The 27,055-nt window shown below is 46.9% G+C and overlaps 1 protein-coding gene across 4 annotated transcripts in view; it reads right to left on the bottom strand.

Moving 5' to 3' along the window:
• Positions 1–27,055, bottom strand: part of rnf34a (ring finger protein 34a) — an 85,781-nt gene that overhangs the window by 27,430 nt on the left and 31,296 nt on the right. For all 4 annotated transcript variants that reach the window (XM_038789470.1, XM_038789461.1, XM_038789480.1 and 1 more), the window contains exon 4: positions 4,298–4,360. In XM_038789470.1, the coding sequence (XP_038645398.1) occupies positions 4,298–4,360 (63 nt within the window). The remainder of the gene's footprint in view (positions 1–4,297; positions 4,361–27,055) is intronic.

Below are 27,055 nucleotides of genomic sequence, written 5' to 3'. Positions count from 1 at the left end.
GGAGACTTGATTTTGCGTTGTTTTAGTCTCACTTGCAGACCTGCACGTTTCCCTCACTTCCTAGGTCGATGACGTATTCTGGATAGTCCCAGGAAAATGACAGAAGTCTGACCTTGTAGCGGGTAAGTGGCTGTGTCTAGTAGGGTCCTGGACTCGTCACGATTTTGGGGTCAACGGGGGGTCATGTTTGTGATCCAGTCAACCGGGGGAACATGTTTGCAATCCAGTCGGGCCTCGGAATTCTACCTTTCAGATCGTTTGTGTCCTCGCGTGGGGTCTTCGTCGTTTTGGGGGTGTTTTGTCTGGGTTTGGGTTGCTGGGATGGTCTAGTTGGGTCATTTGTTTCCATTTCATTTTAACTGTCTTTTACCATTTCTTTCTTTCTTAATATATATTTAATTCCCCCCCCCCCCCCCCCAATCTTGTCCACCTTTCCTTCACATTTCTCCTCTTTGCTCCCCCCTTCCCCTCCCCCCACATCCACAGTTCATCCTCTGATAATTTCCCTGCTGTTTGACCTTTCACATCTTTTGTCCTCTGGGGACTGCCATTAGCACTCTTTCCCCTTGGTTTCTGTGGCCATTAGCACCCGGTTCCCCTGGGTTTCTGTGGCTAAGACTCGTCTTTCATTCTCACTCCACAGTATAAATATTTCCCACTTTCTCTGTCTGTTAGTTTTGACAGAGTCATTGGACTCGAAACGTTAGCTCTTTTCTCTCCCTACAGATGCTGCCAGACCTGCTGAGATTTTCCAGCATTTTCTCTTTAGTTTCAGATTCCAGCATCCGCAGTAATTTGCTTTTATCTTCCTGGGTCAGGTTCAGCTGGATCACATGGTTGGTTCCAACACTGATTGGCTCAGGACAGCACGGTGGCGCAGTGGGTTAGCCCTGTTGCCTCACGGCGCCGAGGTCCCAGGTTCGATCCTGGCTCTGGGTCACTGCCCGTGTGGAGTCTGCACATTCTCCCTGTGTTTGCGTGGGTTTCGCCCGCACAACCCAAAAAGATGTGCTAGGTGGATTGGCCATGCTAAATTGCCCCTTAATTAGAAAAAAATGAATTGGGTACTCTAATTTATATTTAAAAAAACACTGGTTGTCTGGTCGGACGTTCCTGGAATCGGGCCTTCAAGTAGGCTGGTCGGGCCTCCATGTCGATTCTGCTCTCCTCTATCTGCCGATAGGTCTAGGCGGGCCTCTCCGGGTCAGGTTATTAAGTACCAATCATAACTCCACAGATCCTTAGGCAGTCGGTGCCCACATGCAAGATATTCCACAACATTACCATTCTCTTAGCATCAGCATCTTTGTGTGTAACCATTGACTACAAGAGCAGGTCAGAAGCTTGGAATGATGGGCCAAATAAGTCACTTCCTGTGGGCAGCATGGTGGTGCAGTGGTTAGCACTGCTGCCTCACAGCTCCATGGACCCGGGTTCTATCCCGGCCCCGGGTCACTGTCCGTGTGTGGTTTGCACATTATCCCCGCGTCTGCGTGGATCCCACTGCCAAAATCAAAAAAGATGTTGGCCACCGCCTTCTTGAGGATAATTGGGAATGGGCAACTTATTGTGGCCTTAACAGCAATGGTCACCTCGCGAAACAGAATTTTTAAAACGTACGCTTCCTGATCTCTGTGCGCCCCGGTAAGAATTCTTCACTCTCATTGAGGAGAAAGACCATTGCTTGCCCTGTTCCCAGGTTTCCAGTAGAGGGTGATGCTATTGCTGCATTCTAATTATTTCACAGTACAAAAACCTATCGAACATCAGTGGAAAGTCCAAGTATGATGAATGGTATGTGCTGTTTAGTTACAATGTCTGAACCAATGCATTTGTGAGATAAACTACTTCTATCTGCTATAATAAAATTTAGTGTACTCTGTCCATCTACAACTTTCTGAGTCATGAAAATTTAGAACCTGTCATCCCCTCCACTTTCCATGTTTAAATGGGATGCACTATGGTCTCAAGGTTTAAAGTAGTCCACAATTTATTCAAATAGTCTACGTACAACTATTTCCTTAAATGTAAGCTGAAGTCAATGACAAAATACATATTTGCCGTAGATTATTTATTTGACTATTAACTGATAACCTTGTATGCGTATAGTTACGGAGAGAATTTAGTGGACAGACTGGCCATATCCTCACATTAGGGCATGATCTGATTTGTATTATATGTGGATAGAAATCCAGACCAACTGCATGAATTGTTATTGATGAGGGATGTTCACATTATCAGTAAGTTTCTGACTGGGTCCTGTTGAAACAACAAGTTCACAAATTAAAGTAAATAAATCATTTTATACCTGGTGTACGTTAAATATTTGACAAAGAGTCATCAAAGGAAACTAGCAGAAAACAGAAACACTGTTACCAAGAGCTTCTATAAATATATAAAGAGGAAGAGAATAGCTAAAGTAAATGTTGGCCCTTTGGAGGACAATATTGGTGAGGTAATAATGGGGAACACAGAGATGGCCGAGGCACTGAACCAATATTTTGCCTCTGTCTTCTTGATAAGAGGATAATGGGAGAAGGTATTGAATAAACTATGGGACTAAAGGCAGATAAGTCTCTGGGACCTGATGGCCTGTACCCTAGGGTACTAAAGGAGGTGGCAACAGAGATAGTGGATGCATTGAATATGATATTTCAAAATTCCCTGGATTCTGGAAAGGGCCCGGTAGATTAGAAACACACTTATGTAACTCCACTATAAAAAAAGGGAGAGAGGCAAAGTAGGAAACTATAGACCGGTTAGCTTGACCTCTGTGGTGGGGAAGTTGCTGGAATTGGTCATTAAAGAGATGACTGAACATTTGGGAAGACATAGCTCAATCCATCATTGTCAGCATGGTTTTATGAAGGGCAAGTCATGCTTGACAAACTTGCTCGAGTTCTTTGAGGACGTAACCAGCAAGGTGGATAATGGGGAACCTGTGGATGTGATGTATCAAGAAGGCATTTGACAAGGTGCCGCATAAAATACTGATCCAGAGGGTGAGATCACAGGAGGTTGGGGTAGAATACTAGACTGAATTGAGGATTGGCTGACTGACAGAAAGCAGAGGGTCGGGTTAAATGGGTCCTTCTCTGACTTACGGACTGTAACTAGTGGGGTGCTGCAGGTTTCAGTCCTCAGACCTCAACTGTTTACAATCTATATAAATGCTTTGCAAGCAGGGTCAGAGTGTAACATAGCAAAATTTGTGGATGATACTAAAATAGGTGGAAAAGCAGGCAGTGAAGAGGAGATACAGATTTTATAGACAGATATTGAAAGGCTAGGCGAATGGGCCAAAATTTGGCAGATAGAGTTTAATGTGGATAAGTGTGAGGTTATCCATTTTGGCCGAAAAAGTAATCAGGCAAATTATCTGAATGGAAAGCAGATTTATAATGCATCTGGGCAGAGGGATCTGAGTGTCTTTGTTCATGAATTGCAGAAAGTCTGTATGCAGGTACAACATGTAATAAGAAAAGCAAATGGAATGTTAGCATTTATTGCAAAAAGACTGGAGTATAAAAGTAGAGAATATTGTTGCAATTGTATAGGGTGTTGGTGAGACCACATCTGGAGTACTGTGTCCAGTTTTGTTCTCCTTATTTGAGGAAGGATGTGGTGGCATTGGAGGCAATTTGGAGGAGGTTCACCAGATTTATTCCGGGGGTGAAGGGGTTGACGTATGAGGAGAGATTAAACCGTTTGAGCTTATACCCGTTGGAGTTTAGAAGGATGCAGAGGGGCGAGGGGGGGGAGAGATAGATATATTTCTGATTTTTAAAAAAGGTTAATGGGAAATGGGCAACAGGTAGGAAGGTGACTTTGAGACCAGGAAGAGATCAGCCATGATCTGATTGAATGGCAGAGCAGACTCGAAGGCCTACTCCTAATTCCTATGTTCCTATCCAGACGTGCAACAGCAACTTCCTTTTCTCTCCAGATGCTGTCAGACCTGCTGAGATTGTCCAGTATTTTCTGTTTTTAATTCAGATTCCAGCATCCGCAGCGATTTGCTTTTTATCTACATTAAATAAGTAGTATGTTGGTTTGTAACTTAAGCCTCAAGTTCTATATGGTTTATATTCAATTCACTTGCCTAAAGTAGAGAAATCCATGAGGCACAAGTGATATGTTCCAATAAACCAGAGAAAGTATCCCTATGTCTCTCTATGGCTCATCTAGATGTTGCGCAACTAAAGTAATAGGCTGGCTCATAGGGAATGCAAAATCGACCAATGATGCAAATTCATAGTAGAATGTCAAGCGCAAACCCCAGAAATGTAACACTTACATATTCCTGGTTTTGTTGTGATTCAGATCCTCTGTTTATTGGAGATGTTCTATCTTCTCTTCCCTGTAAATAATATGGATAAGAAAGTAAATAAGCAGAAATTGTCCAGAGATTATAGATACCACTATAAATAATAATATAATAATTATAATACGTCACTGTAATACGTTATAATACGTAATACTATAATACGTAATAATACCACTATAATAGTAATATTTTAGAGGTAATTTTTAGTTCTGGGATGATGAAAGTTTACCTGTAGAAAACGGGAAATGCAAATCAAGCACTTGAAGACTTAATATGCTTTACAGGAAGGGGCCATGTTGACTTAAGGGGTTAATAGCTCGAGAGGCAAAACCATAAAACAACAAGCAGACTTACGTATCTGGAGAATTGCAGACGGGGCGAATCGCCTGGGGCCGCCGAAAATCCCGCCCCCGCCGTGGCAGAGATTCTCCGCCACCCGGGAAGAGGCGGTGGCGGGAATCTCGCCACTCCGATCGGAGAGGCCCCTACGGTGATTCTCCGGCCCGGATGGGCCGAAGTCCCGCCGCTGGGAGGCCTCTCCCACCGCCGAGGTTTGAACCACCTCTGGAACGGTGGGATCAGCGGCGCGATCGAACCCCGGGGGGTGCCCCCACGGTGGCCTGGCCCTCGATCGGGGCCCCCCGCTCAGACTCCGGGCCAGTGCCCTGGGTGCACTATTTTCCTCTGCGGCCGCCACGGCCTCCGCCATGGCGGAAGCGGAAGAGAACCCCACATCGCGCATGCGCCGGCCGGCGAAAGCCTTTCGGCCAGCCCCGCTGCCAGGGGCGCCGTTTTTTTGCGCCAGTCTTCTGGTGCCAACCGCTCCGGCGCGGGGCTGGCCCCCAAAGGTGGGGAGAATTCCCCACCTTTGGGGAGGCCCGACACCTGAGTGGTTGGCGCCACTCCCCTACTCCGGGACCCTCCGTCACGCCAGGTAGGGGAGAATGCCGCCCAAGGTGTCTACACTGCAATGAAATGCAGCCAAGAGTAGTTTGATTGTGGGAGTTAAAGCTACAGCAAATTGAGAAGCATTCAATGAGCTCTGGAAAATGACGCCGTCATAGAGATGGTTAGAACTTAAGCAAGTTCTAGGGTTTCAATATATCTGTGTTTTTGTTCAGGAAGGGAATGTTCTGCAGCAGGGGAACGATGATACTGAGAAGGTGGTGCTGTTAGCCGGCTTGAGGCAGCAAAAATATTGTTGGCTGCCTCTGGAGAAGTCCAAGGAGCTGTTTGATAGCTCTGTGCAGTTAGGGCTCAGAAGAAGTCGGCAGGTCATTCACTAGCTCTATGCTGGAAAGGGTTAGGATTGAGAAACAGCCCTTGAAGCTGGCTGGGTGGCACAGTGGTTAGCACTGCTGCCTCACAGCACCAGGGACCTAGGTTCAATTTCGATCATGGGTGACTATCTGTGTGGCCTTTGCACATTCTTCCCGTGACTGCATGGGCTTCCTCCAGGTGCCTCTAACAGTCCAAAGATGTGCAGGCTAGGTGGATTGGATATGCTAAATTGTCCCTAGGTAGGGTTACAGGGAAAAGGCCAAGTTTAGGATTCTGTGGTAATATAAGCAGGGCCTGGTTTTAAGGCCAATTAAATAGGATATCCTAAATGAAAGAATTGGGCATATTAAAATCAAACAGTCAAACCTTAGGCAGGCCAGACTTGACTAAGGTCAAATATACAAAGACACAGAAACACGTCTGGGCCTGTCGCATCAATCACCCATCAAAGATCATCCCATTCGACTGCGACCCAGCAAGAAATCATCACACTCCATTGAAATGCACCAGCCTATTGTTGGAAGCCCAGATCGGGCCAGACTTTCTGTCATGTAGAGTTCCTGCCGTTACCTTATATGGCAACAGGTTACATGTAAGCAGCACCATGGAGATGGATACCTGGGGGTGGGCCCCAATGTCAGGCAGACATCAAGAAACCCACTGGATATTGGGACCCCTTCCCGAGACCTCATTGGCCAGAAGCATTTCTGGAAAGGCAGGAAGAGAGGGGGATAAAGGTACGCATCTCAGACACACCAGCAGCAAAGACTCGGTGTGCGAGATGACCGCCAGTGAGAACCACCTTTGTGAAGACAGGCCAGAGGAATTCCAGCAATCAGATCCATAGTCTACCACGTCATCACTGCGGGTAGTATACTTGAATCTGGGGTATCCGCTTGTTTTATGTGGGTAATTTAAGGGTTAATAGTATTATTAATAAACTTATTGAACCTTTACTTGTGTTTGTCCTTTGTCCATCTTGCAACTAAAGGCACCTGGGTAAAACTTTAATTGATATACTGGTCGAAGAATCTGAGATTTAGCAGATACACAGAAGGAATCAGCCATCATTGAATCTGCATCTTTCTCATTAATTCAGCACATTAACTATTGCGTAACAGGGAGTTCAGTCACCATAACTAAATTCTGGAGAGTGATGCGAGACCAGTTTGAGGAGATAGTTTAACAACATTTCAACATAACTGCACCTGCTGTGAAAAAAACTTTTAGAAGATTTTGGCGCTTTAAAAAGATTTCTAATTTTGCAGCATTAGCCATAAGATAGCTCAGATGTTAACATTTGACTGATAACTTGAAAATGATGAGCAGAATTTTATTATGCTGCATCAGAGAGCAATGTAACTTTGGCAAAATAAATAGCTGTTGTGAGCTCACATGACTAGCTATATCAAATCAGTTCATGTAATGAAAGTATTCCAACGGAATAGACATTGACTGATATAACAAAAGCCAGGCATGTCCATTAATACCATTCAGAAATCTTAATTCAAATTGTTTCTTTTTGCAACTAGTGCAGTTTCATTAGAACATCAAGTAACAAAGTATCTGTACAAGGAACTAGAAATCATTCACAGAGAATGCTAGAAATGCTCAGCATCTGTGTAAAAGAAACAAAGTTAACAATTCAGGTCAATGGTCTTTCAGAATCTTTAACTGAGCATCTTTCTTTTCCACCTAGGTTTGACATTAATAAAAGGGTAAGGACTAAACCTTCAGCGTGGTAGGGCGTGTTGAAAAACTTCAAATCTCTCCTAGAAATATCAATTCCATTTTTGAAAACAATTAAAAGTTCTGCATAGACAAAGCATTACATTAAACAGTGCAATAGGAACAGTGCAAGCATAGAATTGTAATCCCACAAATAATAATAATCGCTTATTGTCATAAATAGGCTTCAATGAAATTAACATGAAAAGCCCCTAGTCGCCACATTCCGGCACCTGTTCGGGGAGGCTGGTACGGGAATTGAACCCACGCTGCTGGGCTTGTTCTGCATTACAAGCCAGCTGTTTCCCCATTGTGCTAAACCAGCCTCTATTAAATCTCCCCAAATAAAAGGGAAGCAGGAGTTAGACTTGCAGCTTCACCATAAATGCAGTAAACAGACATGCACACCCAATGATTTTTGCTGGTCGCATTTCACCATGTACAACTGCTGAGGAAACTTGTGATCATGTCATAAATATTCCAAACCTAATTGAGAACACTGAAATCCAATTCCCCATTCGCATGCTGCACGGGAGTCTTTTTCCAAAATGTCTGCTCACATGTGGCTCCTTTGCAGTTATTTTTCCATCATAGAACAAAAAAATCATTAGCCACCATTAATATCGCCCTGCAGCACTTATAAATGCACAATTTTGCCCAGAAAACATTTCTATTTTAAATGGATAGTTTATTTCCTCCATCTAAAAGAATTGCACACAAACAAAACCAAGCAAATTATATAGTCAACTGTTAAATTTGATCACTGAAGTTTTAAAAAAGCGAAAGGAGGATCAACCCTGATTTAATAACTGTTTTTTTGTAGGATTTGCTGTTGCCATTATTAGATTGATTATTCAATCATCAGGTATCATTATATTCGGCTTTGATGCAAACTGTTGCCTCATGCCACTGAGGACCCGGGTTCCATCCCGGCCCTGGGTCACTGTCCATGTGGAGTTGGCACATTCTTCCCTGGACTGCGTGGGTCTCACCCCCACAATCCAAAAGCTATGTAGGTAGGTGGATTGGTCATGCTAAATTGCCTTTTAATTGGAAAATAAATTGGGCACTTTAAATTTATTTTAAAACCGTAACTTACATTTACAGAGAACCCTGAACATAGTAGAATGCCCCGAGTACTTCACAGAAAGGTAATCAATAAGTGAAAGAGACGCTTTTCCTTTGGCGACCATGGTGTGAGCGGTCGCACAACTGGTGACTCCCACTCATGCTGGACTTTTTGGAGCTTTTCCTCGACTAACGTGATGGTAAATGGTGCAGATGAGGTGGAATAAAAGAGTATCGCACCGGTTTATGTATTCATGGACCAAAAATGGTTGAAAAAGGAGGGAACATTCGTTGACAGCTGGTTTGGAGCCTGTGGCACAGGGGAAGATGACAGAGGGTCAGGGTCCGAGTTTGTCGGCCCAGTGGTCGACGGATCAACTAGTGACCTTTCTGCACGAAAAGTTTACCCAGCAGAGGAAGGAATACTTGAAGGACCTGGTCTGGGTGGTGGATCCTATAAAGGCGGGGATTAACCGCATGGAATTGAGGTTAGAGGCCCAAGGCCAGGTGATTCGAAGGTGGAGGAGGCGGTGGGAGAGTACTATGAGCAGCTCACCTCGATGGCTGCGGAGATGGGGCTAATGCGCAATCATCAGAAGAGGCTGCAGGACAAAGTGAAAGACTTGGAGAATAGATCGTGCAGGCAGAATTTGAGGATCGTTGGCCTGTTGGAGGGCAATGTGCGAGTGGATGCCAGTGCATATGTAGCACGAATGTTTGAGAAGCTGCTGGTTGAAGGAGTGTTTTCTCGGCCCTTGAAGGTGAACAGGGCGCATATGTGGAAGCTGCAGAGAAATGAGCCGCGGGGGCGATGGTGTTGCGATTGTACTGGTTCCTGGATAAGGAACAGAGGCGGGCCAGGCAGACGAGGCGCTGTACATGGGAAGGCAGCGATCTGTGGGTCTACCAGGACCTGGGTGCGGGGCTGGCCAAAAGGCGGGTGAGCTTTTACAAGGTTAAGTCGGCCCTTTTTAAGAATGGGGTGAAGCTTGGCATGTTGTACCCAGTGCATCTGTAGGTAACGTATGAGAGCCAGGAACTCTACTTTGGGTCGCCAGAGGCGGCGATGAACTTTATCAGAGACAATGGACTGGCAGGAGAAGGAGGACATTGAACCCTGGAGGGAATGTTTATATTTTGTATTTTGATTTTCTTAGGTTTGTATGAACCACTTTTGCACTATGTTTGGGGTCTTTGCTCTGTTCTGGGGTCTGTTTTGTTCTTAATGGGGCTGGTGGGTGCTTTTTCTTCTTTGTGTTTGTTGGGGATTGTAAAGTTTGTACAGAGAGGATGGTCGGGGGGGGGGGGGGGGAATCAGTGGGGGGGTAGGATGCTTGGCGCCATGGGTGGGGGTACCAGGCTAGCTGGGCAGGCTAGCTCACGGAAGCACTGTGGGGGGGGGGGGGGGGGGGGGGTAAGCAGGTGATAAGTTTGTTGATGGGGGTTGGGATTGTTATTTTGTTATGGGGGGCGAGGGAGAGTGAGGGAGGTAGAAGTCTGCTGACAGGGGAGGGACTGACGAATGGCGACAGGGTAGGGATCGATGACGGTGGGCGCCCGAGGACGAGCCTGAAGAGGTGCGGGATGCGGGCTGGGGACTGGCCTAGGAAGGGCAGGGGGGGTGGTGTATTGGGTGTGCGCCCCCCAACCAGCTGATCACATGGAATGAGAGAGGGCCCATGTGTTCGCGCACCTGAAAAGCTTAAAGGCGGACGTGGCAATGATACAGGAGATACACCAGAGGGTGGTTGATCAGACTAGGCTGAGGAAGGGGTGAGTAGGGCAGGTACTCCATTCGGGGCTAGATTCTAAAACAAGGGGAGTAGCAAACCTGGTTAATAAGTGGGTAGCGTTTGAAGTGGGGTGCACAGTGGCAAACTGGGGGGGGGGGGGCAGATACGTTATGGTGAGCGGAAAGTTGGTGGGGATGCTGGTGGTACTGGTGAACATTTATGCACCGAACTGGGATTATGTAGAGTTTACTTTTTTTATAAATTTAGAGTACCCAATTATTTTTTTTCCAATTTTAGGGCCAATTTAGCATGGCCAATCCACCTAACCTGCACATCTTTGGGTTGTGGGGGTGAAACCCATGCAGACATGGGGAGAATGTGCAAACTCCACATGGACAGTGACCCAGGGCCGGGATTCGCACCCAGGTCCTCAGCGCTGCAGTCCCAGTGCTAACCACTGTGCCACATGATGCCTTGATGTAGAATTTATGAGGCGGATGCTGGGGCAGATCCCCAATCTGGACTCGCATTGGCTGATTATCGGGGGGGGGGGGGGGGGACGACTTTAATACGTTTATCGATCTGAGGCTGGATCGGTACAGTTTGAGGACAGGGAGGGTGTCAGCGGCTGCGAAGGAGCTAAAGGGGTTTATGGAACAGATGGGAGGGGTAGATCTGTGAAGGTCTGGGTGGCCGAGATGAAAAGAGTTTTCTTTTTTCTCCCATGTACACAAAGTGTACTCTCTGATTGACGTTTTCGTTATGGATAGGACGTTGTAGACGGGGCTGGTGAGCCGAGTACTGGGTGATAGTAGTGTCGGATCATGCCCCACATTGGGTGGATATACGGATGAGTAAGGATGGGGGGCCAGCGCCCGCACTGGGAGATTAGATGTAGGACTATTAGCGGAGGAGGAAGTGTGTGTGTGGGGGTGGGGGAGGCCATTCAGAGGTATGTGGAGATAAACGATATAGGGAGGTTTCGGCAGCCACAAAATGGGAGGCATTGAAGGCAGTGGCGAGAGGGGAGTTTATCTCAATACAGGCACATAGGGAGAAGGTTGAGCAGGCGGAGATGGATGGACTAATTAAGGAGATTCTTCAGGATGACAGGAGTTATTCGGAGGCAGGGTTGTTGAAGGAGCGGCAGAAGCTGCAGATGAAATTTGGGTTGTAATCTATAGGGAAGGCGGTGGGGCAGTTGAGAAAGTGAGAGGGGCGGTGTATGAATATGGGGAGGCCAGTAGGATGTTAGCACACCAGCTAAGGAAACGGAAGGTGGCTCAGTAGATAGGAAAAGTGAAGGATAGAGGGAGGGAATTCTGGACCCAGTGGGGGGAAACGAGATGTTTAGGGAATTTTATAGTAGGCTGTCTGAGCCGGAACCCCCAGCTGGATGGAGGGAATGAGGCGGTTTTTGGAAGGATTGGAATTTCCGAGGGTGAAAAAAGAGTTGGTGGAGGGCCTAGGGGCCCCGATTGGGCTGTTCGAAGTAGTGGAGGGGCTGGAGGCTATGACGTCGGACATTGCCCCTGCGGCCAGACGGGCACCCGGTGGAGTTCTATATAAAGTTTTTAGGGGTATTGGGGCCCTTGGTGGTAAGGGCGTTTAATGAGGCAAGGGAGCAAGGGGTACTTCCCTCAACAATGTCACAGGCCTCGATCTCTTATCCTGAAGCGGGAGAAAGACCCGGAACAATGCGGGTCATAAAGACCAATCTTCCTTCTGAATGTGGACGCCAAATTGGGCCTCGAGAATAGAGGATTATGCGCCAGGGTGTTAGGGGAGGATCAGACGGGATTTGTGAAAGGGATGCTGTTAACGGCCAACGTCAGAAGGCTTTTAAACGTGATTACGATGCCTTCCGAGGGAAGGGAGGTGGAGGTTGTGGTTGCCATGGATGCGGAGAAGGCCATTGATTGGGTGGAGTGGGAGTACCTGTGGGAGGTCCTGGAGCAGTTTTGCTTTGGGCAGGGTTTTGTGAACTGGGTCCGGCTGCTGTACCAGGCTCCAGTGGCGAGCGCAAGGACAAACCGAGTGAGCGGGAGAATTATATTTTAGGATGCACCGGGGGACGAGGCATTTCCCCCCCACTCTCCTCACTGTTGTGTGCCTTGGCCGCAGAGCCACTGGCGATGGCACTGAGAGTGTCAAAGGGCTGGCAGTGGATAGTCGGGTGGGGATGGAGCACAGGGTCTTGTTACATGCAGGCGACCTATTCTTGTATATTTCTGACCCGCTGGGGGGGGATTGGAGAAATTATGTGGATCATAGGGGAATTTGGCCGGTTTTCAGGGTATAAATTGAATTGGGGCAAAAGTGAGGTCTTCGCGATTCAGGCGAGGAGGCAGGAGAAGAGTCTGGGGGGGAAAATGTCATTCAAGGTGATGGGAGGGAGTTTTTGGTACTTGGGAATCCAGGTGGCACGGGAGTGGGAGCAACTACACAAGTTGAATTTGGCTCGGTTACTGGAGCAGATGAAGGGGGCTTCAGAAGGTGGAATATGCTCCCGTTGTCACTGGCGGTGAGGGTACAGATCGTAAAGATGACTGTTCTCCCAAGATTTTTGTTCGTATTTCGCCTGCCCATTTTTATTCCAAAAGCTTCTTTTAAGAGGGTGAATACGCTGATTTCTGGGTTTGTTTGGGTGGATAAAACTCCACGGGTAAAGAAGCTGCTGCTGCCGGGGGGCTGGCCCTACCGAATTTCGGGAACTACCACAGAAAGTGGGTAGTGAGGGAGGGGTCAGTGCGGGAGCGGGTGGAGGCGGCATCGTGTAGGCGCTCAAGTTTAGGGACACTGGTAATGGCACCTCTGCCGTTCTCACCGGCTTGGTACTCCACAAGCCCGGTGGTGGTGGCAGCTTTGAGTGTGTGGGAACTGGCGGAAGCATATGGGAGTGGACGGAGCGTCGGTATGGACTCCAATTTATGGCAATCACTGGTTTGTACCAGGTGGGCTAGAGGTGGCAGCGAGCTGGGATTGAGCGGTTAGGGAACTGTTTATTGACGGCAGCTTTCCGTACTTGGAAGAGGAGTTTGAGCTGCCAGGTGGGAATGGGTTCCGCTACCTGCAGCTGGGGGACTTTGCACGGAGGCAGGTTTCAACCTTTCTGTTCCTACCGCCCCAGGCGATACAGGACAAGGTAGTTTTGAAAACTGGAGTAGGGAAGGGGAAGGTCTCGGAAATTTATAAAGAGCACATGGAATGGGAGGGAGCCCCGATAGGGGAGATAAAGCAAACCTGGAAGAGTTGGGCAAAGAATTAGAGGCGGGATAGTCGGAGGATGCCCTGAGTAGAGTTAACGCGTCCTCGTCGTGTGCCAGGCTTAGCCTGATACAATTCAAGGTGGTTCACAGGGCTCATATGATTGTGGCCGTATGAGCAGGTTCTTTGAAGGGGTGGAGTATAGGTGTGGGAGATGTGCGGAAGGGCCTGTGAATCATGTCCACATGTTTTGGGCATGTCCGAAGCTTAGGGGATTCTGGCAAAGTTTTGCCAATGTCATATCAACGGTATTGAAGGGCGGTTTTGAGTCCAGAGGCGGCGATGTGTCTGAAGGTGTGCAGAGGGCAGGAGAGCAGAGCTACTGATTGGCTGTTCTGGGGAAATTTGCATACATGCAGTGCGGTCAGCCTAATTTGAAGGTGTACCTGCGAAAGAGACCCGAGGAGTTCGAGTGAAGGCAAGCATCCAGCAGAGGGCAGCAGAGCAGAGCTACTGATTGGCTATTCTGGGGAAATCTGCATACGTGCAGTGCTGTTAGCCTAATTTGAAGGTGGTTTGTGGAGGGGCTGTTGTCAAGTGACAATTAAACCCGAAACACTTCGTCAGTGTTTCCCTCCCTACCTCCTCCTCTAACCAAAAAAAAAAACCACGGTCGTTGGGAAGCGGGAGCAGGGGCCTGTCGTGAAGGTGAGTGAGTGCTTTTAAATTTGCTTACCTCTCAGCGGGAGCAGGGTTTGAGGGAATATCAGGTAAGCTCTTCCTTTCCTTTTCTTGTTTTTTTTAAATCTAGAGGCGATGTCAGGGAAGGCAGTACAATGCTCCTCCTGCAGAATGTTTGAGGTGAGGGACGCCGTCAGTGTCCCTGCTGATTTCATCTGTGGGAAGTGCCCCCAACTCCAGCTCCTCAAAAACCGTGTTAGGGAACTGGAGCTGGATGAACTTCGGATCATTCGGGAGGCAGAGGGGATCATAGATAGCAGCTTCAGGGAGGTAGTTACGCCAAAGAATAAAGATAGATGGGTGACGGTGAGAGGGGCTGGGGGTAAGCAGTCAGTACAGGGATCCCCTGTGGTCGTTCCCCTTAGTAACAGGTATACCGCTTTGGATACTGTTGGGGGGGACGACTTACCAGGGGTCAGCCATTGGGTACAGGTCTCTGGCACAAAGTCTGTCCCTGTTGCTCAGAAGGGAAGGGGGGAAAGGAGTAGAACATTAGTCATTGGAGACTCCATAGTTAGGGGGATAGATAGGAGATTCTGTGGGAAAGAGAGAGACTCGCGGTTGGTGTGTTGCCTCCCAGGTGCCAGGGTCCGCGATGTCTCAGATTGTGTTTTCGGGATCCTTAAGGGGGAGGGGGAGCAGCCCCAAGTCATGGTCCACATAGGTACCAACGACATAGGTAGGAAAAGGGATAGGGATGTAAGGCAGGAATTCAGGGAGCTAGGGTGGAAACATAGAGCTAGAACAAACAGAGTTATTATCTCTGGGTTGTTGCCCGTGCCACGTGCTAGCGAGTCGAGGAATAGGGAGAGAGAGCAGTTGAACACGTGGCTGCAGGGATGGTGCAGGGGGGAGGGTTTCAGATTCCTGGACAATTGCGGCTCATTCTGGGGTAGGTGGGACCTCTACAAATGGGATGGTCTACACCTGGACCAGAGGGGTACTAATATCCTCGGGGGGAGGTTTGTTAATGCTCTTCGGGAGGGTTTAAACTAGTTCAGCAGGGGATTGGGAACCTGAATTGTAGCTCCGGTATACAAGAAGCTGAGAGTAGTGAGGTCATGAGTAAGGTTTCAAAGTTGCAGGAGTGTACCTGCAGGAAGGAAGGTGGTCTAAAGTGCGTCTACTTCAATGCCAGGAGCATCCGGAATAAGGTGGGTGAGCTTGCAGCATGGGTTAGTACCTGGGACTTCGATGTTGTGGCCATTTCGGAGACATGGATAGAGCGGGGCGAGGAATGTTTGTTGCAGGTGCCGGGGTTTAGATATTTCAGTAAGTTCAGGGAAGGTGGTAAGAGAGGGGGAGGGGTGGCATTGTTAGTCAAGGACAGTATTACGGTGGCTGAGAGGACATTTGATGAGGACTCGAATACTGAGGTAGTATGGGCTAAGTTAAGAAACAGGAAAGGAGAGGTCACCCTGTTAGGGCTTTTCTATAGGCCTCCAAAAAGTTCCAGAGATGTAGAGGAAAGGATTGCAAAGATGATTCTGGATAGGAGCGAAAATAACAGGGTAGTTGTTATGGGGGACTTTAACTTTCCAAATATTGACTGGAAACACTATAGTTCGAGTACTTTAGATGGATCAGTTTTTGTCCAATGTGTGCAGGAGGGTTTCCTGATGCAGTATGTAGATAGGCCAACAAGAGGCGAGGCCGTACTGGATTTGGTACTGGGTAATGAACCAGGACAGGTGTTAGATTTGGAGGTAGGTGAGCATTTTGGTGATAGTGACCACAATTCGATTACGTTTACTTTAGCGATGGAAAGGGATAGGTATAAACCACAGGGCAAGAGTTATTGCTGGGGGAAAGGCAATTATGATGCGATGAGGCAAGACTTAGGATGCATCGCCTGGAGAGGAAAACTGCAGGGGATGGACACAGTGGAAATGTGGAGCATGTTCAAGGAACAGCTACTGCGTGTCCTTGATAAGTATTTACCTGTTAGGCAGGGAGGAAGTGGTCGAGTGAGGGAACTCACTTGTCAAGAGGAAGAAGGAGGCTTATGTGAAAATGAGACGTGATGGTTCAGTTGGGTCGCTTGAGAGTTACAAGTTAGCTAGGAAGGCTCTAAAGAGAGAGCTAAGAAGAGCCAAGCGAGGACATGAGAAGTCTTTGGCAGGTAGGATCAAGGATAACCCTAAAGCTTTCTATAGGTATGTCAGGAATAAAAGAATGACTAAGGTAAGAGTAGGGCCAGTCAAGGACGGTAGTGGGAAGTTGTGCGTAGAGTCCGAGGAGTTTGTCAGTATTCACACAGGAAAAAGACAAAGTTGTCGAGGAGAATACTGAGATACAGGCTACTAGACTAGAAGGGCTTGAGGTTCATAAGGAGGAGGCGTTAGCGATTCTGGAAAGTGTGAAAATAGATAAGTCCCCTGGGCCGGATGGGATTTATCCTAGGATTCTCTGGGAAGCTAGGGAGGAGATTGCTGAGCCTTTGGCTTTGATCTTTAAGTCATCTTTGTCTACAGGAATAGTGCCAGACGACTGGAGGATAGCAAATGTTGTCCCCTTGTACAAGAAGGGGAGTAGAGATAACCCCGGTAACTATAGACCAGTGAGCCTTACTTCTGTTGTGGGAAAAGTCTTGGAAAAGTTTATAAGAGATAGGATGTATAATCATCTGGAAAGGAATAATTTGATTAGAGATAGTCAACATGGTTTTGTGAAGGGTAAGTTGTGCCTCACAAACCTCATTGAGTTCTTCGAGAGGGTGACCAAACAGGTGGATGAGGGTAAAGCAGTTGATGTGGTGTATATGGATTTCAGTAAAGCGTTTGATAAGGTTCCCCATGGTAGGCTATTGCAGAAAATACAGAGGCATGGGTTCAGGGTGATTTAGCAGTTTGGATCAGAAATTGGCTAGCTGATAGAAGACAAGAGTGGTGGTTGATGGGAAATGCTCTGACTGGTGTCCAGTTACTAGTGGTGTGCCACAAGGATCTGTTTTGGGGCCGTTGCTGTTTGTCATTTTTATAAATGACCTGGAGGAGGGCGTAGAAGGATGGGTGAGTAAATTTGCAGATGACACTAAAGTTGGTGGAGTTGGACAGTGCAGAAGGATGTTACAAGTTACAGAGGGACATAGATAAGCTGCAGCGCTGGGCTGACAGGTGGCAAATGGAGTTTAATGCAGAAAAGTGTGAGGTGATTCATTTTGGAAGGAATAATAGAAAGGCAGAGTACTGTGCTAATGGTAAGATTCTTGGTAGTGTGAACGAGCAGAGAGATCTCAGTTTCCATGTCCATAGATCCCTGAAAGTTGCCACCCAGGTTGAGGGTTGTTAAGAAGGCGTACGGTGTGTTAGCTTTTATTGGTAGAGGAATTGAGTTTCGGAGCCATACGGTCATGTTGTAGTTGTACAAAACTCTGGTGCGGCCGCATTTGGAGTATTGTGTGCAGTTCTGGTCGCCACATTATAGGAAGGATGTGGAAGCATTGGAAAGGGTACAGAGGAGATTTACAAGAATGTTGCCTGGTATGGAGGGAAGATCATATGAGGAAAGGCTGAAGGACTTGAGGCTGTTTTCGTTAGAGAGAAGAAGGTTAAGAGGGGACTTAATTGAGGCATACAACATGATCAGAGGATTAGATAGGGTGGACATCGATAGCCTTTTTCCTCGGATGGTGATGTCCAGCACGAGGGGACATAGCTTTAAATTGAGGGGAGATAGATATAGGACAGATGTCAGAGGTAGGTTCTTTACTCAGAGAGTAGTAAGGGCGTGGAATGCCCTGCCTGCAACAGCAGTGGACTCGCCAACACTAAACGCATTCAAATGGTCATTGGATAGGCATATGGACGATAAGGGAATAGTGTAGAGGGACTTTAGAAGGGTTTCACAGGACGGTGCAACATCGTGGGCCGAAGGGCCTGTACTGCGCTGTAATGTTCTATGTTCTAAGACCCGGAAGTCCAGGGGGCGAGAGAGGCTGACGTTTTGGTCTTTGCCTCCCTCGAAGCCCGGAGACAGATCTTATTGGCATGGAGGGACACGGAGACCCAAAATCAGGGGTATGGGTTAGTGACATGTCTGGGATTCTCAGGCTTGAGAAGATCACGTTTGCCCTGAGAGGTTCGACGTTAGGGTTCACCCAGAGGTGGCAGCTGTTTATCGACTTCTTTGGGGGAAATTAAGCTGTCAGCAGATACAAAAGGGGGGGGGGGGGCGGTTAGGGAGGGGGGGAGGGGGGGGGGGTATGGTTGAGGCGGAATTAGTAAGTGGAGGAGGGGGGGGATGAAGGAACTGCGCTTGTAAGCCATGTTGGCTGGGTGTGGTTGTTGGTTGGGGGTGGTGTTACCTACTTTGTTGTGTTTTCTCTTGAAATTGTTGTTAAAAATTTACAAATGCCTTCATAAAATGTTTTTATTTAAAAAGTGAAAGAGCCAAAGGATATCGGGGTTTGGGGGAGGGGTGAGATTTTCCAGCTGTTCGCACCAGCGGATCTTCCGGTCCCACCTATGGTGAACTCCCACTTCGGGTTTCCTGGTGGTGTGTGGTGGATTCAATGGGAAATTCCATTGGCAATGGTGGGACCAGGAGATCCTGCAGCCGGCCGATAGTGGGCTGCCTCCCACCGCAGAGAAACATCCACAGGGGCACACAGGAAATCTGCCCCAACATAAGGAAAGATTAGGCATCTCAGCCCCCGATTAAAAAACAGAGAAACAAACAAAATCAGGAGGCCGTTTCGCTCTTCGAGCCTGTTCCAGCATTCAACACTTCATGGCCGATCTTCTACCTCAACTCCAGCCTCTCACTCACTGTCTTTGATATACTTAATAATAATCTTTATTGTCACAAGTAGGCTTACATTAACACTGCAATGAAGTTACTGTGAAAAGCTACCGACTGAGCATCCACAGCTTGCTGGGGTAGAGAATTACATGGATTCATAACGCTTTTGAGTGAAAAGACATTGCATCTCAGTCCTAATCCTAAATGGCTGACCCCTTATTCTGGGCTATATTAATGACTTGGATAAAGGGACTGAGTGTATTGTAACCAAATTTGCTGACAATACAAAGATAGGTAGAACAGCAAGTTGTGAATATACAAATAATCTGCAAAAGGATATACATACGTTTTTTATAAAATATTTTTATTCTCCATTTTCACATTTTCCTTCAAAATTTACCCCCCCCCCCCCGACAAGCAGTAAACGGTAACAGATACAAAGTCAATACCCTTAACATCAACAACAATCCCATCCTCCCACCACCCCAACCAACAGCCCACCTGTCAATATATGCATCAAATAAAACAAACCCTCCCACGGTGGGAAAAAAAACCAAAGGAGAAAAAGAAAAAGGAGCCCGGAGTCGCACAGGGTCACCATTAACCTGTGGAGTCGTTTCCACCCCCCTCCACACCCCGCCCCCCCCCCCCTCCCACTCCCCCGACACTCAATGCCACCCAGCCTCCGAAAGAGTACCATAAATGACACCCAAGAGTTGTAAATCCCCACCCCCTACTCCTCCCCTCCACTTCCTCTTGTAAAACCCCTACCCCCAACCTCGGTTCCTTCCCCCCAACTTTCCACCCCAGCTAGACTCATCGGACTCTGTTCTGCCGGGCTCCGATGGCCGCAGCCCCTCCCCCCGCCTCACCCTCGTTCACTGGCCGGCTTAAACTGGCCAGCGTAGAGGCCCCTGCCCGAGTCTCTTTCCCCCTTGCCCGAGGCAAACCCAGAAGTCCAATTTAGCACACAAACCCCACATACACACTCGCACCCCAAAGAACCCTCATTACGACTGAAAGTCCCATTTCTTCCCTTGTCCAAACATACACAACGTTGGCTCCTGTAGCCCATACACCAGCACGCAGTGAAACATAAAAGAAAAAATAGTCATGAGGCTATATTGGTACAAGACCATTTCTCAATTCTGCCACAGTCCTTCTGCCTTCGCAAACTCCTCCGCTGTTTCCGCCATCCCAAAATAAAAGTCCTTGAACTTGTAGGTCACCCTCAGCTTCGCTGGATATACAATGCCACACTGCACCTTGTTAATGTACAGTGCGCCCTGTTCACCCAGTTGAAGGCAGCCCGCCTCCTCGCCAGCTCCACTGTAAAGTCCTGGTTTACGCGTATACCAGCTCCAGCCCACTGCACCACCTGCTTCTGCTTAGCCCAGCACAGGACCTTCTCCTTTACACTGTATCTACGGAAGCACAAAGGCTTAGTCGCCTTTGGTACAGGCCTCCATGACCGATAGCCAGATCCAGTTCATATCGGGAGGGATCCTCCCCCAACAGTTTTGCCACCATCGTGGCAAAATACTCAGTCGGCCTCGGCCCTTCCACTCCTTCGGGCAGACCCACAATCCTCAGATTCTGTCGCCTGGATCTGTTTTCCAGGTCTTCCATTTTGCCTCGCAGATCCTTGTTGATCTCTATCACCTTCTGCATCTCCTTCCCCATTGAGGTAAGTTGATCACTGTGCTGCAATAATGTCTCTTCCACTTCCTTCAGCACCTCGCCTTGCTCCCACACCTCCGCCACTGTGCTCGCCACCGCCATCCTCACCAGGGTAATCGTCTCCTCCACCAGCATTTTCAAAACCGCCGCCATCTCCTTCCTCATTGCCTCCATGTGTTTTGTGAACTGCCTTTCGAATTCCACGGCCATCACCTTAGTTATTTCTTCAGCCGTAAGCAATGCGGCTTACCCTGGTGCTCCAGCCTCCATTTTCTTTACCGACCCCGCGGTGACCTTTCCACTCCCTGATGGACTTTCAGCTGCTTTTTTCACGGCCGTTTTTTTACTGATCCTCGACATATCCCTTCCCTGTGCTTTCTCCCGACTTTTACTGCCTTCGCTGCCCCTAGGACCGGGCGTTAACCCCCGACAATGCCGTTCCCGAACGGGAGCCCTCCAACGCGCGGCTGCCTCCCGCCCGCCGTCGCCGGAAGTCAGGATATACATACGTTAAGTGAGTGGCCAAATATTTGGCAGATGGAATTAAAAGCAAGTTTGTCGGGTGGCATGGTGGTGCAGTGGTTAGCACTGCTGCCTCACGGCGCTGAGGACTCGAATTCGATCCTGGCCCCAGATCACTCCATGTGACATTTGCACATTCTCCCCGTGTCTGCATGGGTCTCACCCCCACAAACCCAAAGATGTGCAGCGTTGGTAGATTGGCCACGCTAAACTGCCCCTTAATTGGAAAAAAAGGATGGACGCCCACTTTGATGAGAAGAATAGAAAAATGTCCTGTTTATTCCTACATTGTTTTCTATCCACTAAACAATCCTCAAAGCATGCTAGCCTATTATCCCCAATCCCAGTACTCCAGTACTATTTTCTTTTCTTATACTGATTTCTTCAATTTCATTGTATTCTCTGGACCCTTGGTTCAGGAAAGTTGTTTATTGAGCTTTTACCATGAAGAAAGACAGAAAGAATTTGTTCAATATCTCAATGATTTACTTTCACTAATTTCTTTCTACTTGTGTACTGTTAGAGTCCTTCCTGATTATTTCCTTTGTTCCTATATCTTTTATTTAATTTTTATTATTTTGGTCCATGGACCCATAATCAGGATGTGCCTTTAAGTAGAAGATTCAAAGTTGAAACAGCCTGCTTGCCAGGACATGGTGTTTCCAGTCTTTGTATTTTGGAGAGGAGAAACCAGACTCCTCCGCATCAAATGTATCTTAGGAACCAGCTTTGGAGGGAGTCAGTTTGATTGCTTAACTGAGTACACGCAGTAACAGGTTCAAATACAGCTTCTTCCCCCATTGTTACCAGACACCTGAATTATACTCTTATGGACTGAACTAATCTCTTCACACATCTTCTCTACTAAGTAGTACTACACTCCGTATGCTTCACCCAGTGCCTACGTATCTACATTGTGTATTTATGTATATCCTATATTTTTTCATGTTTGGAACAATCTGTCTGGACTGTATGCAGAGGAATACTTTTCACTGTACCTCAGTACACTTGATAATAAATCAAATCCAATCCAATCGGTGGGTTGGCCAGGGACAGTGTTCTCCCTGACAACAGTCAGTGATTGTTTCCTGCGTGATGCTGTGAGAGAACTAGACCTTGGAAGTGAAAGGAACTCTCTCTCTTCTGCTTGCTAAAGTTAAAAAACTGCTTCATTATTCTGGAGTGCCTTTGCTGTGAATCTGAAATGATGCTGAGTCTGGAGAAAAGGTGGACAACCTTTCCAGAGAAAACCATCTCAAGCCTGGAAGGAAGAAGTACTAAAACTAAATACTGAACTTCAGAAACACAGATAATATATATGAGAGAGACAGAGAGGGAGTGGGGCAAGATAATATATATATGAGAGAGACAGAGAGGGAGTGGGGCAAGTTAACAAGTGGGAGGGTTGGGAAAGGGGTAGTAGATAGTTACATTTTCTGTGTGTTTAATTATAATACTGTACATAGTAAAAGGTTACTTGCGTTTTAACACGACAAACCTGGCGACTAGTTTATTGGACTTAACCAAGAACCTTTAGGTATTTTAAATAAAATCTAATTTCACTTGTGCTGTGACTCCAGGTCAAGTGTGGCTAGAATTGAACGTACACTGGACCAGGATGTCATGATAATACCTATAAAAATGTTTTAAGTTTTTTTTCTCGTTAACCTACTGATTCTCTTTCCTCATCAATTTCCTACTCTTGCTTTGCTGAATTCTAAAATCCTCAAAAGTGATAATCGAGTGATTTCTTTATTTGTGTATCTACTTAAATAGTGTTAAACAGTAATTTTATCATTCAGTGCACTTTCACATTGGGTAAACAGAGCTGATGCTGCCCAAAGTAAGTTGACTTTTCAATACACTATCACTAGCAAATTTGAAATGGACGTTATTGCAAATGTATAATGGCTATCCTTTTGGTCACTATAGGCAACTGCCTGTTTTAAATGTGGACAGAGATTTGCCAGTTATTAGTTTTCTATAAGTGAATCATCAATGTGCATACAAACGCAAATTCTCAAGAGAACAGACTAAAATAATCACCTGGATTTTGCAGATGTAATGACAACAAAATTGTCAGCATTCTTTGTCATTACTTCTGGGAAACTGGCACGGTAGCACAGTGGTTAGCACGGTTGCTTCAATTCCTGGTTTGGGTCATTGCCTGTGCAGAGTCTGCACGTTCTCCCCGTGTCTGGGTGGGTTTCCACTGGGTGGTTTCCTCCCACAAGTCCCGAAAGACGTGCCTGTTAGGTGAACTGGACATTCTGAATTCTCCCTCAGTGTACCCGAACAGGCGCTGTAGTGTGGCGACTAGGGAATTTTCACAGTAACTTCATTGTTATGTTAATTTATGCCTATTTGTGTCACTTATTATTACTCAGCACAACTTCTGGCATCCACAGTGAAACACTGATATCCAAAAGCTGTTGTCAGTATCTCGAGGATTTATAATAGGGTGTTCAATTCTCCCCAGACTGCAATCTGTCGCACTCAAGCAAACTGAGAAAAAGTTACATTTGCTAATGAGGTCACACTAAGTGGATAATTGCTGCTAAACAGCTTCACTAGGACAGCACGGTGGCGTAGTGGATAGCACTGCTGCCTCACGGCGCTGAGGAGCCGGGTTCGATCCTGGCCCCGGGTCACTGTCCATGAGGGGTTTGCACATTCTCCCAGTGTCTGCGTGGGTCTCACCCCACAACCCAAGGATGTGCATTAGGTGGATTGGCCACACTAAATTGCTACTTAATTCGAAAAACAAGAATTGGGTACTCTAAATTTATTTTTAAAAATAAGAAACAGCTTCACTAACTCTCAAAAACGAATGTGTATTCGTGGAATATCAAACTTAAACAATATCAAAACAATTCATGTTAAAGTTTAAAAAGATTGCTATTTCAGCTTCCTCCTTAATTTCATTTGTGCGCCCCAATAATTTATTTAATGTTCCAAGTGAAAATTAAGTATATTTTACTTCCTGTTTGCAACTTGACAATGCTTCAATGTAATTGGCTGGTTTCAGATTTTAAAAATTAATTTACGGGACGTGGGTGTCGCTGGCTTGGCCAACATTTATTGCCCATTCCTAGCTGCCCTTAAGAGGTTGGCAGTGAGCTGCCTTCTTGAACTATGGTTCTTCTTGAGGTGCAAGTACACCTATAGTGCTGTTAGGGAAGGAATTCTAATATTTTGACGCAACAATAATGAAGGGATGCGATATATTTCCAAGTCAGGGTGGTGAGTGACTTGGAGGGGAACTTCCAGGTGGTGGTGTTCCCAGGTATCTGGTGCTCCTGTCCTTAGAGATGGTAGCGGTCATGGGTTTGGAAGGTGCTGCCCAAAGAACCTTGGTGAGTACCTCCAGTGCATCTAGCAGTGCATCCCGAGTACCTGCAGTGCATCTTATAGATGGTACACACTACTGACGCTGTTCCTGGGTGGTGGAGGGATTGAATGCTTATGAATGCTTTACACAGAGGGTAGTGGGTGCCTGGAACTCGCTGCCGGAGGTGGTGGTGGAAGCAGGGACGATAGTGACGTTTAAGGGGCATCTTGACAAATACATGAATAGGATGGGAATAGAGGGATACGAAGCCCAGAAGTGTAGAAGATTTTAGTTTAGACGGGCAGCATAGTCGTCGCAGGCTTGGAGGGCCTGTGCTGTGCTTTTCTTTGTTCTTTGAAAGGGGTAGCAATCAAGTGGGCTGCTTTGTCTTGGATGGCGTCAGCTTCTTGAGTGTTGTTGGACCTGCACACATCCAGGCAAATGGAGAGTATTCCATCACACTCTTAACGTGTGCCTTTTGGATAGGCTTTGGGGAGTCAGGAGGAAAGCTACTTGCCGCAGGAGTGGTAGCCTTTGACCTGCTCTGATAACCACAGTATCTATATAGAACATAGAACATAGAACACTACAGCGCAGTACGGGCCCTTCGGCCCTCGATGTTGCGCCGACCTGTGAAACCATCTGAAGCCTATCTGACCTACACTATTCCATTTTCATCCATATGTCTATCCAGTGACCACTTAAATACCCTTAAAGTTGGCGAGTCTACTACTGTTGCAGGCAGGGCGTTCCACACCCCTACTACTCGCTGAGTAAAGAAACTGCCTCTGACATCTGTCCTATATCTCTCACCCCTCAATTTAAAGCTATGTCCCCTCGTGTTGGTCATCACCATCCGAGGAAAAAGACTCTCACTGTCCACCCTATCTAACCCTCTGACTATCTTATATGTCTCTATTAAGTCACCTCTCAGCCTTCTCCTCTCTAACGAAAACAACCTCAATTCCCTGAGCCTTTCCTCGTAAGACCTTCCCTCCATACCAGGCAACATCCTAGTAAATCTCCTCTGAACCCTTTCCAAAGCTTCCACATCCTTCCTATAATGTGGTGACCAGAACTGCACGCAGTACTCCAGGTGTGGCCGCACCAGAGTTATGTACAGCTGCAGCATGACCTTGTGGTTCCGAAACTCAATCCCCCTGCTTATAAAGGCTAGCACACCATATGCCTTCTTAACAGCCCTATTAACCTGGGTGGCAACTTTCAGGGATTTATGTACCTGGATGCCGAGATCTCTCTGTTCATCTACACTACCAAGAATCTTGCCATTAGCCCAGTACTCTGCATTCCTGTTACTCCTTCCAAAGTGAACCACCTCACACTTTTCCGCATTAAACTCCATCTGCCACCTCTCAGCCCAGCTCTGCAGCTTATCTATGTCCCTCTGTATCCTATAACATCCTTCAGCACTATCCACAACTCCACCGACCTTCGTGTCATCTGCAAATTTACTAACCCATCCTTCTACACCCTCTTCCAGGTCATTTATAAAAATGACAAACAGCAGTGGCCCCAAAACAGATCCTTGCGGTACACCACTAGTAACTGAACTCCAGGATGAACATTTGCCATCAACCACCACCCTCTGTCTTCTTTCAGCTAGCCAATTACTGATCCAAACCGCTAAATCACCTTCAATTCCATACTTCCTTATTTTCTGCAATAGCCTACCGTGGGGAACCTTATCAAACGCCTTACTGAAATCCATATACACCACATCAACAGCTTTACCCTGATCCACCTGTTTGGTCACCTTCTCAAAAAACTCAATAAGGTTTGTGAGACATGACCTACCCTTCACAAAACCGTGTTGAGTATCGCTAATCAACTTGTTCTTTTCAAGATGATTATAAACCCTATCTCTTATAACCTTTTCCAACATTTTACCCACAACCGAAGTAAGGCTCACAGGTCTATAATTACCAGGGTTGTCTCTACTCCCCTTCTTGAACAAGGGGACAACAGTTGCTATCCTCCAGTCTTCCGGCACTATTCCTGTCGACAAAGACGACATAAAGATCAAGGACAAAGGCTCAGCAATCTCCTCCCTGGCTTCCCAGAGAATCCTAGGATAAATCCCATCTGGCCCAGGGGACTTATCTATTTTGACATTTTCTAAAATTGCTAACACCTCCTCCTTTTGAACCTCAATTCCATCTAGCCTGGTCAACTGAACCTGAGTGTTCTCCTCGACAACATTGTCTTTCTCCAGTGTAAACACTGACGAAAAATATCCATTTAATGCTTCCCCTATCTCCTCTGATTCCACACACAACTTTCCACTACTATCCTTGATTGGCCCTAATCTTACTCGAGTCATTCTTTTGTTCCTGATATACCTATAGAAAGCCTTAGGGTTTTCCTTGATCCTATCCGCCAACGACTTTTCGTGTCCTCTCCTCGCTCTTCTTAACTCTCCCTTTAGGTCCTTCCTGGCTAACTTGTAACTCTCAAGTGCCCTAACTGAGCCTTCATGTCTCATCCTAACATAAGCCTTCTTCTTCCTCTTGACAAGTGCTTCAACTTCCTTAGTAAACCACGGCTCCCTTGCTCGACAACTTCCTCCCTGCCTGACAGGTACATACTTATCAAGGACACGCAGTAGCTGTTCCTTGAAAAAGCTCCACATTTCGATTGTACCCATCCCCTGCAGTTTCCTTCCCCATCCTATAC

Source organism: Scyliorhinus canicula, chromosome 1 (genome assembly GCF_902713615.1).
Source record: "Scyliorhinus canicula chromosome 1, sScyCan1.1, whole genome shotgun sequence".
In the NCBI taxonomy this organism is placed as follows: Eukaryota; Metazoa; Chordata; class Chondrichthyes; order Carcharhiniformes; family Scyliorhinidae; genus Scyliorhinus; species Scyliorhinus canicula.
Note: the sequence above shows the minus strand (reverse complement) of the source record. Positions and strands in the feature narration are given on the sequence as shown.